The sequence below is a fragment of the Erythrolamprus reginae genome, chromosome 2 (assembly GCF_031021105.1).
Source record: "Erythrolamprus reginae isolate rEryReg1 chromosome 2, rEryReg1.hap1, whole genome shotgun sequence".
Taxonomy (NCBI): Eukaryota; Metazoa; Chordata; class Lepidosauria; order Squamata; family Dipsadidae; genus Erythrolamprus; species Erythrolamprus reginae.
The window spans coordinates 40,184,508-40,198,759 of record NC_091951.1 but is presented as its reverse complement, the minus strand read 5'-3'; the positions used below and the strand labels follow the sequence as shown (position 1 = coordinate 40,198,759).

General features: G+C 41.4%; 1 protein-coding gene across 1 annotated transcript in view; it reads right to left on the bottom strand.

Moving 5' to 3' along the window:
* Window positions 1-294: 294 nt before the first annotated feature.
* ATAT1 (alpha tubulin acetyltransferase 1) overlaps window positions 295-14,252 on the bottom strand; it is a 40,514-nt gene continuing 26,556 nt past the window's right edge. The window contains exons 10-12 of the mRNA XM_070737757.1: window positions 6,840-6,934; window positions 5,531-5,585; window positions 295-1,729 (exon numbers count right to left, since the gene is read on the bottom strand). Of these exons, the coding sequence (XP_070593858.1) occupies window positions 1,369-1,729; window positions 5,531-5,585; window positions 6,840-6,934 (511 nt within the window). The 3' untranslated portion in view covers window positions 295-1,368. The remainder of the gene's footprint in view (window positions 1,730-5,530; window positions 5,586-6,839; window positions 6,935-14,252) is intronic.

Genomic DNA, 14,252 nt, shown 5'->3' with positions numbered 1-14,252 from the left:
AAGTTTTGCAACTTTGAATCATTTGCTAAGCATACCATTCATTCTCTACTCATGATTTATGTCCAGCCTATACTTCCTTATCGCATACAACAATCAACTTTCAACTCCATATTCATGGAGAACAACCCATAATTCTGTTCTCTTAAAATGGTTGTCCTAAATCAGAAAACACAATAAACTTTCACATTTCACACATGCTTCAATTTTAAAAAGTCACTTCCGCCATAAGTATATTTTGTCCTATCATATTCTATTAAATTTTGTTAGTTAAAAGGACTTGACAAGCATCAACAATGAATGAAAAATGCAAGTTTTATTTCAATCAGCCTTTTCCAACTACATCATGTAAATTGATGTAGACCAATTAAGAATTAAAACAAACTGAACTACAATGAGATCTTAATTTAGACCCCAAAGTTCTAAATCCATTTTGATTAAATTGGATATTTTATTGCACATATCCCTTCCAAAAATTTCTTATTTGTCAAGACAAAAGCACAGAACTCTAGCCTGTCCTTCCTTAACATTTAAGTAAATTCAATATGGCACAGTATATCTCCAAAGGAGATAACTTAATTCAAATCTATCACATTTTAAACAATGTTTTAAATCTGCATTCAAGTTTCCATGTGGATCAAATCCCCAAGTTTACAGCATACATTTGTTTTGATTTCATTCTCATTTGGAGACCTATATTTGGCTCACAAATTTTGAAAGAAAGGGGGAGAAAGGAATTTGATTTCAGATACAGTTAACAGCTAACTTAACAAACTTCCATTTGCAACAAAGAAATTAGAAGAATTTCAAAATGAAAAAACAGAAAGTAACATAAAGCAAACAAGACCATGCCCTTAAAATACAGGCAGGTACTCTTAAAATACAGGCAGAGGTGGTCTCTGAATTGCAGCTTCTGTACCCTTCATAGTTGACATGTCAACTGAGCTGCTGTCAGTTGTACTTTAGCATTATCTAGAGCAGGAGGTCCCGATCTTGGCAATTTTAAGATATGTGGACTTCAATTCCTAGAATTGCCCAGCCAACATGGCTCGCTTGGAAATTCGGGGAGTTGGAAGTCCACACATTTTAATTCGTCAAAGTTAGGAACTGCTTTTCTAGAGGGGCAAATTCAACCACTTCAATATATGGAATGAGTAGCAAACAATACTACATAGCTTCTACTCTGATCTAAGGAAGCAAAGTTCGCAAACCTAAGAAAAGTTATGCTACTAATTTAGTCAGATCTAGTAACAGAGAAGAGGAAGACATCAATAACTAATACTTTTAACAATGCTGCTGGCAATGTTATTCTGCTTCCTATAGACAACATTATCTGTTAACTCAACAGCCATGATTTTTGGTCCATTTTCCTTACCAAGGTCTAGTATTGCAATACAGATACTTGTGGTGGATCCACTTGGCTTCATAAGGACTTCCTGCTCCTACCAACAGTGGCTTCATCTGCCATGAGTTTGGGGCCAGATTGTACAGCCCCTTATTCTGTTTCAGAGCAATCCTGGGAAAATGATGGTTGTTTTTGGAAATGGCATTCTTGTAAGGGACCGTTAAAGCAGCAAAGTTCTTTGTCTTTTCCCGAAAGGCTGAATCACCAAGACTTTGAGCATCCATCATGAGAGGTGAAGGTTCCTCAGGAATATAGGCTAACTCTTCCATCTGCCTAATTATCATTGGTTCTGGATTATGGAAATGGCTCAGAACGGTGCCTTTAAATCTAAGGGAGAGAAAGAGCAATTATCTAGAGAGATCAGGGAAGATTTAAGAAAACAACAACAGGTAGATAATTTATACACGTATAATTTATTTATTCATTTATTAATTGGATTTCTATGCAGTCCCTCTCCAAAGACTCGGGGCGGCTTACAACTTATAAAAAACTGTAAATTACAATAAAACCAATCCAGTTAAATTAAAATTGCGTAGCTATCTAAAATCCCTAATTATATTAAAAATCAATCACACCCATTCGTACAGCAATCATACAATCATTTGTTGGCCAGGGGCTAAGATTTAATCCAGTGTTTCCCAACCTTGAAAACCTGAAGATATTTGGACTTCAACTTCCAGAATTCCCCAGCCAGCATTTGCTGGCTGGGGAATTCTGGGATTTGAAGTCCAAATATCTTCAAGTTGCCACGGTTGGGAAATACTGATCTAATCGGCCCAAGCCTGATGACATAAATGAGTCTTAAGACTCTTACAAAAGGTGAGGATTGTCGATACTGGCCCACCAGAGCAGGAAGGTAGGACATGGCATGGGACCAGATTATTTATGGGACCATCTTCTACCTCACATGTTCCAGCAATTGAATAAATCACACAGAGTTGGCCTCCTCCGGGTCCCGTCGGCCAAGCAATGCCGACGGACGGGTCTGCAGGGGAGGGCCTTTTCTGTTGTAGCCCCAGTCCTATGTAACCAATTCTCCACAGAGATTCATACCCCCCCCCCCCAATTCTCCTCACCTTCCAAAGGCTGTTAAAAACACATCTATGCCGCCAGGCCTGGGGACCATGAGCGATAGTTCCACTCCGGACATTAGTATGAATGAAGGATGATTATTTGTTTTTACATTGGGTTTAACCTATTTTTTAAAGTTTTAATTGTACAGTATTCTATTTTTACCTATCTTTTTACTCTTGTAAGCCGCCCTGACTCCGCGAGGAGATCCACTATTAGGGAAGTACATCTGATGGGAACAAGAAAAAGGACTCGCTCTGGTGGCTCCTTCCCTGTGGAATATCATACCCCTGGTGATAGGAATACAGACTCCCACCCTGATATTTTTCTGAAATGCCCTGAAGACCAGCAGACTTGAGGATCAGAACCTGATCTGAAATCAATCAAGTGACTTGAACGGGTCCAAAGACAGACTACAAGAATGGTGGAAGGTCTTAAGCATAAAATGTATCAGGAAAGACTTAATGAATTCAATCTGTATAGTCTGGAGGACAGAAGGAAAAGGGGGGGACATGATCGAAACATTTAAATATGTCAAAGGGTTAAATAAGGTTCAGGAGGGAAGTGTTTTTCATAGGAAAGTGAACACAAGAACAAGCGGACACAATCTGAGGTTAGTTGGGGGAAAGATCAAAAGCAACGTGAGAAAATATTATTTTACTGAAAGAGTAGTAGATCCTTGGAACAAACTCCCAGCAGACGTGGTTGGTAAATCCACAGTAACTGAATTTAAACATGCCTGGGATAAACATATATCCATCCTAAGATAAAAATACAGGAAATAGTATTAGGGCAGACTAGATGGATCATGAGGTCTTTTTCTGCCGTCAGTCTTCTATGTTTCTATGTTTCTAAGTGGCTGATTTGATTGTATTTGTCATCAGGGTGTGCGCTGGACTGTGGATTAGTAACGTTGCAAGCTGCCGAAAGTCATCACATGTGATGCATCAAGAGGAGCATAGAATCTCACTCATGTGAAGTAATTATTCCTTTCTACAGGACTTTGGTACGACCACACTTGGAATACTGTGTTCAGTTCTGGGGGCCCCAATTTAAAAAGGACATTGATAAACTAGAGCAAGTTCAAAGGAGAGTTACAAGGATGGTGAGTGGTCTGGAAACCACGTCCTATGAGGAATGGTTAAAGGATCTAGGGATGTTTAGTCTGCAAAGAAGAAGACTGAGAGGAGACTTGATAGCTGTCTAAAAATATCTGAAGGGCTGTCACAGAGCAGAGAGATCAGCATTGTTCTCATTAGCACATGGAAGGACTAGAAACAATGGAATCCAACTGCAGGGGAGTAGATTTAGATTAGATATCAGAAAAAAATTTCTAACGGTAAGGGTGATAAACCAGTGGAACAGTTTGCCACAGGAGGTGGTGGGCTCGTCTTCACTGGAGGTCTTCAAACAGAGACTGGACCGTGATCTTTCTGGGGTGGTTTAGTGAATCCTGCATTGAGCAGGGAGTTGGACCCAATGACCCTGGAGGTTCCTTCCAACTCTATGATTCTATAATTCTATGAATTGAGTGGGCATATAAATTTGTTTAATAAATCAGGTTCATAGCTTTTACAGTGCTTTTCTACCTCAAAATCCATTGGCTAAAGTGGATTAATTTTCTTATTCCCATAGTAGAAACTGCTGAAGGGGAGAAAAGGCCAGAAATCGTCATGTAGAACATGAATCAGAGTTGCTCCAGAAGACTAGACAAGAAGTGATCGGTTCACATGACAAGGGAACAGATGTTGGTAAGGCATCTGGAATCATTTCCTAATGGCAAGAACTGTTCAACATGGAACTGATTTGGGAGGTTATGAACTCTCCTTCACTGGAGATGTTTAAATAAAAGTTGGGTCTTCTCATTTGGATGCTCTGTTAGTTGGATTCTTGAACTGCTTTAGTACTAACTCTGATTGGAGTAAGTATAGTTGTAGCTCCACATACCTGAAAGATGCTGAACTGGGTTGGGGAAAGCTCTGTAGTTTTCCAGTTCCGATCTAACTGTCGCTTCATAGCTACTCACTCTAGTTCATTTGCTGACATTTATTATTATGTTGTTAGTTGAGAAGTCGTGTCTGACCCATCACGACCCCATGGACAACGTTCCCTCAGGCCTTCCTGTCCTCTACTCTCCCCCAGAGTCCATTTAAGCTTGCGCCTACTGCTTCAGTAACTCCATCCAGCCACCTCATCCTCTGTCATCCCCTTCTTCTTTTGCCCTCAGTCGTTCCCAGCATTAGGCTCTTCTCCAGAGAGTCCTTCCTTCTCACTAGATGGTCAAAGTACAGTGATACCTCTTCTTACAAACGCCTCGTCATGCAAACTTTTTGAGATACAAACCCGGGGATTAAGATTTTTTTGCCTCTTCTTACAAACTATTTTCACCTTACAAACCCACCTCTGCCGCTGGGATGCCCCACCTCCGGACTTCCGTTGCCAGCAAAGCACCCCTGAGACTCCCCTCCATGGGAAACCCCACCTCTGGACTTCCGTGTTTTTGTGATGCTGCAGGGGCATCCCAGCAGGGAAATCCCAGTAGCGCAAAAACGGGCGCTTCGCTGGCAACGGAAGTCCGGAGGTGGGGTTTCCCAGTGAGGGGAGCCTCAGTGAAATCGCAGCATCGCAAAAACACAGAGGTCTGAAGGTGGGGTTTCAAGGACTTTGGTGTTTTTGCGATGCAGTTCAAAAATGGGCGCTTCGGCTGGCAAAAGGGGTGAATTTTGGGCTTGCGCGCATTAATCGCTTTTCCATTGATTCCTATGGGAAACATTGTTTCATCTTACAAACTTTTCACCTTAAGAACCTCGTCCTGAAACCAATTAAGTTTGTACGACAAGGTATCACTGTATTTGAGTTTCATCTTCAGGATCTGGCTTTCTAAAGATCAGCGAGGGTTGATCTCCTCTAGGACTGAGCGGTTTGATAGCCTTGCAGTCCAAAGGATGTTTATTAGTGTTGTGCTTATAGTATCACTGCAGGCTGAGCTATCATGCTCAAGCTTTTTGACCCTCTGTGATTCTCTGGAAATGAAGATGAAAAGAACTACAAACTTACCTGCTGTCTGATCTTGGAGTTGCTTTTGGTGAATCAGAGTTATTCTTTATATCCCCTAAAAAAGTAGGAAGAAGCCAGGTTCAGTTATCATTTTACTAATGCAAGCTAATATATTGTAGGCTTTTATGTTCTGTTCTAAAAGGGCTGTTTAGTGCAGGGGGGTCTCCAACCTTGGCAACTTTATGCTTAAAGGACTTCAACTCCCAGAAATCCTGAATCAGCCAAGTTCTCCAGGCTTAAAGTTGCCAAGATTGGAGATCCCTGGTTTTGTGTGCAAAAAATTTAAGACTGTTCCAGATGAGATTTTAATTGTATAACTATTTGCTGCTTGATCAATACGGCATAGTATCCTCCCTGCAGTGCATATTAGGGGTCCCACATGAAACTGTATATCATATTGTTAACGTTTGTAAGCTGAGGTCGTATATCGGTCCAGTATCTGATTTTTTAAATATAAACAATGCTGTGCTTTAGTAGCTAGATAGCCTAGACATAATGCACTCCTGAACTAATACGATACATATCAGTCTTACATACAACTGGCTCTTTGAGGACAACCATAATGATGATGTGGCCCTCAATGTAATTGAGTTTGATACCCCTGGACTAGACATTGATTGGAACATAGGTCTTTTTAACATATTTTATTGGGTTCTACTAACTTAGTTGAAATTCTAACATATATTGCTAGTCCATGTATGCTATGCTATGCGCTAAATAAATAAATAAATTTGCTGCTTCGTTCATGGAATTTTATAGGGTGACATAACCTTCTCCTGTTGTAATCTTTCCATCTTCCCTTACTTTTTTTCTTTCTTAGAGTATTATTAACAATTCTCTGCCTAAGCTGGCCAAACCTGATTTTACCGTAGGAAAAATACAAGCTCAAATACATGCGTTTGAACTCCATTAAATAACCTCACTTGCAAAGCAGCCCTTGCCCACACAAGGGAAAATTTTGAAACATTCAAGAACAATGTTCAGTATCTTGAGAATCCTAACATCTGCATTTCTGTTTTGAAGGAGGATCCAGGATATCTTGTGAGATTTTGGTGATTTTTTTTGCTTCCGTGCATCTGCAGAAGCAAAAAATTGCCAAAATCTCTCTCACGAGCGCGTTCCCTCACAAAGTTTTGCTTCTGCGTATGCGCGCAAACCAAAAAATACAAAAAATTGAAGAAAAAGGTGGGGCACATAGGACTGGCACCAGTTGCAGTTGCGTGCAAATTGTGCAATCTGGTGCCTGCTATTGGTGCGCTGTCCCCTACCACAACTCACTACTGCCACCCGCTCATCAGCTGTCACTCACTTGGTCTTTCCTCCGGTTCTTCGGCACTTTCAGAGTTGCTGAAGCGGCTGTAGGAACACTTCTTAGCTATCAGGCTGTCCTTTTCAGAGCTCCCCCTGGAGGAAGGGAGGGGAAAAACAAGCAGGGGGTGGAGATGAGGCAGCAGGAAACAATGGGTGGGACAAGGAGCAACAAGCCAAAATGCAACGGGACAAAGGATGTGCTGTACGGGAAAGGCAAGCATGAAATGGAATCAAGACAGTGGGCCACAGCTTCCTTTGCTCAGAAAAGACATGTATGGCATTTTTATACCTCTCATCAGCACATGTAAATCGAGGTGGGTTCTAATTTACCTCGCTGCCTGTTCGCTTTCTCCTGCACTGCATAGCCGTGCCTCATGGGCATGTGCGCACAAAGCATGTAAAGCGCAGTGGCAAAAAGTCTGATTTTTAAAAAATATCCCCAAAACAAGAGGGTGACGCATGCGCAGTGCCAGAAACTCGGTTTCTGCGCATGCTCAGAAGAAAAAAGAATTTTAAACATTCCAAAAAATACTTCCATTTTTTTAAAAAAAATGGCGGTGCCCGTGGACCAGCACTGACCGAACCAGTTCTGTGACATCACCAGTTGGTCACTACCGGTTCAGGTGAACCGGTCCGAACCGGGAGGAATCCACTTCTGATCTAAATACTTCAACCATAAAAAAATTAAACGTCGTCCATTGGTACTATCTGCCCATCTAAAAATACATTTATATTATGCTACAGCATGGAAAAAGAAGTGAAAATATCTACCATTAACACAGCAGAATGCGGCCGCGAGAGCCATCGTGGGGCTTCCTAGATTCGCCCACGTTTCTGCACTGGCTGCCGATCGGTTTCCGGTCACAATTCAAAGTGTTGGTAATGACCTTTAAAGCCCTACATGGCATGGGGCCAGAATACATCCGGAACCGCCTTCTACCGCACGAATCCCAGCGGCCGGTTAGGTCCCACAGAGTTGGCCTTCTCCGGGTCCCGTTGACCAAACAATGTCATTTGGCGGGCCCCAGGGGAAGAACCTTCTCTGTGGTGGCCCCAGCCCTCTGGAATCAACTCCCCCCAGAGATTAGAACGGCCCCCACCCGCCTTGTCTTTCGCAAATTACTCAAGACCCACCTTTGTCACCTCGAGGTTTGATTACTGCAACGCTCTCTACATGGGGCTACCTTTGAAAAGTGTTCGGAAACTCCAGATCGTGCAGAACGCAGCCGCGAGAGTCATCGTGGGGCTTCCCAGATTCGCCCACGTATCTACAACACTCCGTGGCCTGCATTGGCTGCCGATCAGTTTCCGGTCACAATTCAACTACTTAAGACCCACCTATATCGCCAGGCATGGGGGATTTGAGACACCTTTCCCCCATGCTTATTATAATTTATGTTTGGTATGTATGTGCTGTTTGGTTTTTAACTATGATAGGGTTTTTAGGTTTTTTTAAATATTAGATTTGTGCCTGTATAATACTGTTTTTATCGTGTTGTGAGCCGCCCAAGTCTTCGGAGAGGGGAGGCATACAAATCTAATAAATTATTATTATTAATTATTATTTGTCGCCAGGCATGGGGGAGTTAGGATATTCCTTCCCCTAGGCCATTACAAGTTATGTATGATATGTTTGTGTGTATGTTTGGTTTTTATAATAAGGGTTTTTAGTTGTTTTATTAAATTGGATTGTTACATGTTGTTTTTTATCATCATCATTATTATTATTATTATTATTATTATTATTATTATTATTATTTAGATTTGTATGCCGCCCCTCTCCGAAGACTCGGGGCGGCTAACAACAATAAAAAACAATGTAACAAATCTAATATTAAAAAGTAATCTAAAAAACCCCAATTGTTGTTAGCCGCCCCGAGTCTGCGGAGAGGGGCGGCATACAAATCCAATAAATAATAATAATAAAATAATAATCATGAAGGTTGCAAATAATGACCATGCGACTGTGGAATCTTATAGAGTTGTAATTGGTTGCAAAGTGCCTTAATTGTAATCATTGTGGAGATAATAATAACAATAACACTTAGACCTATATACTGCTTTACAGTGCTTTACAGCCCTTTCTAAGCCGTTTACAGAGTCAGCATATTGCCCCTCATTTTACCCACCTTGGAAGGATGAGTCAACCTGGAGATTTGAACTATCAAATCACAGGCATCCGTTAACAGAAGTAGCCTGCAGTACTGCACTCTTAAACACTGTGGCACTATGGACTCATGCTGCGAGAGCCACATAAACTATGATGACCCATTGTAAATTCCCCTCATTCCACACTGATATAACTTACAATGATCAGTGAAGGAGTGGATTTTAAATGAGGACTCTCAGGAATCTTAGAGGCCTAGCCGGTATTCTGCTTGCAGCAAACTCCAAATCAGCTGATTAGCTGGAAAATTTCTAGTGTTTTTTGGGACTACAACTATATGTACTGATATATAAAATATTTATTGACCCCTCGCATCCTGGACATAAACTGTTTTAACTCCTACTCTCAAAACGTCGCTACAGAGCACTGCACACCAAGACAACTAGACACAAGAACAGTTTTTCCCTGAACGCCATCACTCTACTAAACAAATAATTCCCTCAACACTGTCAAACTATTTACTAAGTCTGCACTTCTATTTCTACTAGTTTTTTCTCATTCCTATCATCCATTTCCTCCCACTTATGACTGTAACCTGTTGCTTGTATCCTTAAGATTTTTATTAATATTGTTTCTTCATTGCTTATTTGACCCCCATGGCACTCATTGTTGCACCACGATTCTTGACAAATCTATATTTTCTTTTATGTACACTGAGAGCATATGCACCAAAGACAAATTCCTTGTGTGTCCAATCACCCTTGGCGAATAAAGTATTCTATTCTATTCCATTCTATCCTATTCTATTCTATCTAGGATTATTACCGTCTTTTTCACTGGTAAGTGGGGAGAAAACTGTTGTGAATAGGCACAAAGACTATTAATTTATCTACACACTTAAAGTCCACCCCCAACCCTCAGGTGGCTTTAGCTGCTGTGCTTACTGCTAAAAAAAACCCTCCAGCCTAATTCTGCTCCACAGATTTAATCAGTGATGAGTTTCAAAAAATTTTTACTATCAGTTCTGCGGGCATGGCTAGGTATGCATGGCTTAGTGGGCGTGGAGGGGAAAGGATACTGTAAAACCTCCATTCCTTCCCCACTCCAGGGAAGGTTACTGCAAAATTCCCATTTCCTCCCGATCAGCTGAAACTTGGGAGGCAGAGAATATTTAGAACTGGTCAGAACTTGCTGAATCCCACCTCTGGGTTTAATCCATGGTATATTCAATCTAAGGTTTGAGAAAATGTACTTTACTAATGTTGAGTACAATGATTGGAAGGAAGGTAGCGGTAATCCAATTCAGTGGCAGGGGAAAGCTGGAATAGATCTAAGTAATGGACTATAAAATCTCAGGATTCATTAGCATGTACTTGCTTTCAAAATGCATATTGTATATACCTGATTGCAGTACAAGGAATTCCTGAGGTCCTATTTTTTTTCTACCCAAAATTGCCTTGCCATGGAGAAAGAATACAAGATATCAGGAGATGAATTCGAGTCACATCTTTAATCCGTTTCCCCCCAATTTTATTTTTCCCTTTTATATTATTACTCTTCAATCTCACTGAGTGAATCATCAGGAAGACGCTTAATAAGTGACTAGAACATCTATGACAGTCTCAGTTTTATGCGCAACTTTGTGCTTTGGGGCCCAATGAGCCCTATTTTACAATAGAGTAGCAAGAGTCAGAAGGGACCTTGGAGGTCTTCTAGTTCAACCCCCTGCTCAGGCAGGAAACCCTATACCATTTCAGACAAATTGTTATCCAATCTGTTCTTTAAAATGTCTAGTTTTGGAGCATGTACAACTTCTGGAAGTAAGTTTTTTCCATTGGTTAATTGTTCTAACTTGTTAGGAAATTTCTCCTTAGTTCTTGCTTCTTTCCTTGTTAGTTTTCACCCATTGCTTCTTGTCCTACGCTCAGATGCTTTGAAGAATAGGTTGACTCCTTCTTTTTTGTGGCAACCCCTGAGATATCGGAACACTGCTATCATGTCTCCCCTAGTCTTTCTTTTCATTAAACTAGACTACACAGTTCCAGCAACCGTTCTTCATATATTTTTAGCCTCCAGTCCCCTAATCGTCTTTGTTGCTCTTCTCTGCACTCTTTCTAGCAGTGGTTCTCAACCTTTCTAACGTTGTGACCCCTTAATAAAGCTCCTCATGTTGTGGTGACCCCCAATCATAAGCCTAGCGCCAATTCTCCCAACAGAGCTTTAAGCTGATTGGCAGGAAGGTCAGAGGGACAACCCCACTGTAAACGCCTGATTGGTCAGATTGTAAAAATGTTCCAAAGCGCCAGAATAGAAGCTTTAGTTCCTAACACCATGGGAAATTTGTCTTTTCTCATGGTCTTAGGTGACCGGTGTGAAACAATCATTCGACCCCCAAAGGGGTCCCGACTCACAGGTTGAGAACCACTGTTCTAGAGTCTCCACATCCTTTTTTGCATTGTGGCAACCAAAACTGGATGCAGTATTCAATGGGTGGCCTTGTCTGGGCCTTATAAGGTGGTATTAACACTTCACATGATCTTGATTCTATTCCTGTTTATGCAGCCTAGAACTGTGTTGGCTTTTTTGGCAGCTGCTGGCTCATACTTAAATGGTTATCCACTAGGACCCCAATTTCTTGAGTTTGAAACTTTCTGAAAGAGATCTCCACCACCCCTAAAGTAAGTATGTATGTATGTATGTATGTATGTATGTATGTATGTATGTATGTATGTATGTATTTATTTATTTGGACTTATATGCCGCCCCTTACCGAGGATGCATTTTGTAAGAATGGAACAAATCCACAAAGGTTGCTAATGAGCACAAAATAATATCAAACTTCTATTAGCCCCATCTTCTCCACCTCTTTAATGGGCCCCTTCATGCGTTGGAAGAGTTGGGCCTTGGGGAAGTGGGCCACAGAAGTATAGCAACAGTTTTTCCCAGGAGACAGTGACAAAAAGACAAAACCACACATTATAATGTTTAAAAAAAATCCAAACTTTTATTATTATTGAAATGTAAACAAAAGTTAATTATCTGATCACGTCACACACTAAACAGCCAAAGGCAAGTCAGGAACTTGGCTGTTTTGTTCAGAAGGGATGGGGACCAAGAAGGTAGAAAACTGGGAAACTGCCAGACCAAAAAAGGGGGGAGAGCGGAAGGGGCAGAGTGAGAGAGAGAGAGAAAGAGTTCTCCACAAACGAACAGAGTTGACATCTAGTGCAGCCTTTCCAAATGGGGAAATCATGGGAACTGGGTTAACACCTTTGGAGATGTTGGGGAAGTCCAGCCTATGGTTTTCTACAAGGAACCTTCAGTAAAGACTGTCACTGGGTTGAGGATATCAGATACACAGTTGAGGCTGCCAACCTGATTTCCTTCTCAAAGAGTTATGATGTTGATTTCCAAGTTTCTTGGAAGACAGGAGAAACCCAATACTGGATCAAACGAGTCTGTTGGAGGGCCTAGTTGGATGCATTGAAAAAAAAATATGGGGAAACCAGCATGGTTTCAACCCAATAGCAGTATTCTCTTTGTGCTTTGTTCTCAGCACCAAGTCTTCTGATGTTGAGTATCATACTTTGACCCCCCAGCAGACTAGTTCTCTGGGTTTCCAGTATAGATCAGGGGTGTCAAACCCGCGGCATCAAGTTATCATATAATGTATCACGACTTCTCCCCTTTGCTAAACCAGGGGTGGGCATGGCCAGCGCATGACACCATTTGGCCCATGGATCGCGAGTTTGACACCCCTGGTGTAGATGGTGGAGATCAGTGTTTGTCACTCAGGTGCCTGATCTCAGAGGAAGTGATGGTCAACTCAAAAGGAGGGGAGGTGGCGGCATTTGGCTTCAGGTTAACCATTCAGTGCCCCTGCAATTTTGTTAGATAAGTAATGGGAGCAAATATATTGGCACCGGGGCCAAAAAGAGCCCTAAAAATGAACTCTGGTAAAAGAAAAAAAAATCTCAGAAGATACAAGAACTGAGAGAACAATTTAGTACTGTTCAAAGGCAAGAAGGATTTTAGTATCTGGACTATGAATCAGAATTACTTTTTTTTTAGCCTAACCTTTCCCCAAGCTGCTTGGAAAGATCCCAGAACATACATCTCCTTGCTTTTTCACCCTTGCAAGTTGAGGAAATCTGGCTAACAGAAAAATAACTTGATCCAAGTCATCCAACAGGCGTCAGTTAAGATTCCTCCCATCCCTGTTACCAATATTATTATTATTATTATTTATTAGACTTATATAGACTTGTATTAGACTTCCCCAATATTGCAGCTTTTCTCAAAAACCTTCCAGAATCCCAAGTCAACACAGCCATTCTCACAATCTAACACGTCTGGATGGCACCAGGTTATGGACATCCAGATGTGTTAGATTGCATCTTGGTTGTTCTTCCACCTGACAGCCTCTAGCCATAAGACTATAATGGTCGCTACAGTACTCCTAATTGGCACAGCAAACACATCTGCAGAGTTGCACAACTGGACAGGATGGGGAGGGTTAGTACAAGTACCAACTGCACACTGAGAAAGCTAACCAATTGTATATTTGTTAGATCAGTTTTTCCTCCCCCGGAACAGTGCTTGAATGAACTTGGCACACACTTGCTTCCCACATTTCCTTTCCTTACAACAAACAGAACATTTGACTACCATATTTTTGGATTATAAGATGCACCGGAGTATAAAACACACCTTAGTTTGAGGGAAGGAAAATAAGAAAAAAGCTGAGTGGGGTGAGTGGTGAGTGGGGTGGATGGCCTCCCTGAATATCCTCAATCAGCTGTTCCCGGAGGTGAACTTTAGCTACAGGTTCACTAGTTGTGAGCTCTGTGCCTTGCTTTTTCAGTCTGTGAAACCTCCATTTCAGAGGCATTTTTTCAGTCTCTGAAGCCTCCATTATAGCCCTGCTCAGCCTCTGAAACAGAGGTTTCGCAGGCTGTTTTCAGCCTCTGGGTGGAGCTACATTCTGTATATAAGCATCACCCAAATTTTCAAACTCTTTTGAGGAGGGGGGAGGTACATCCTATACTCTGAAAAATACGGTAATCCTCTGTTTTCTGGGCTTGACTCCTAATAGTTTCCCTTTGACACTACCTACCAATTCTCCCTTCTGTGCTTACAAATCTGAACTCTTAATCTCACGCCTAATTTTTCATTTCCTTCCTATATTCTGAAAAATACGGTAATCCTCTGTTTTCTGGGCTTGACTCCTAATAGTTTACATTTGACACTACCTACCAATTCTCCCTTCTGTGCTTACAAATCTGAACCCTTAATCTCAGCTCC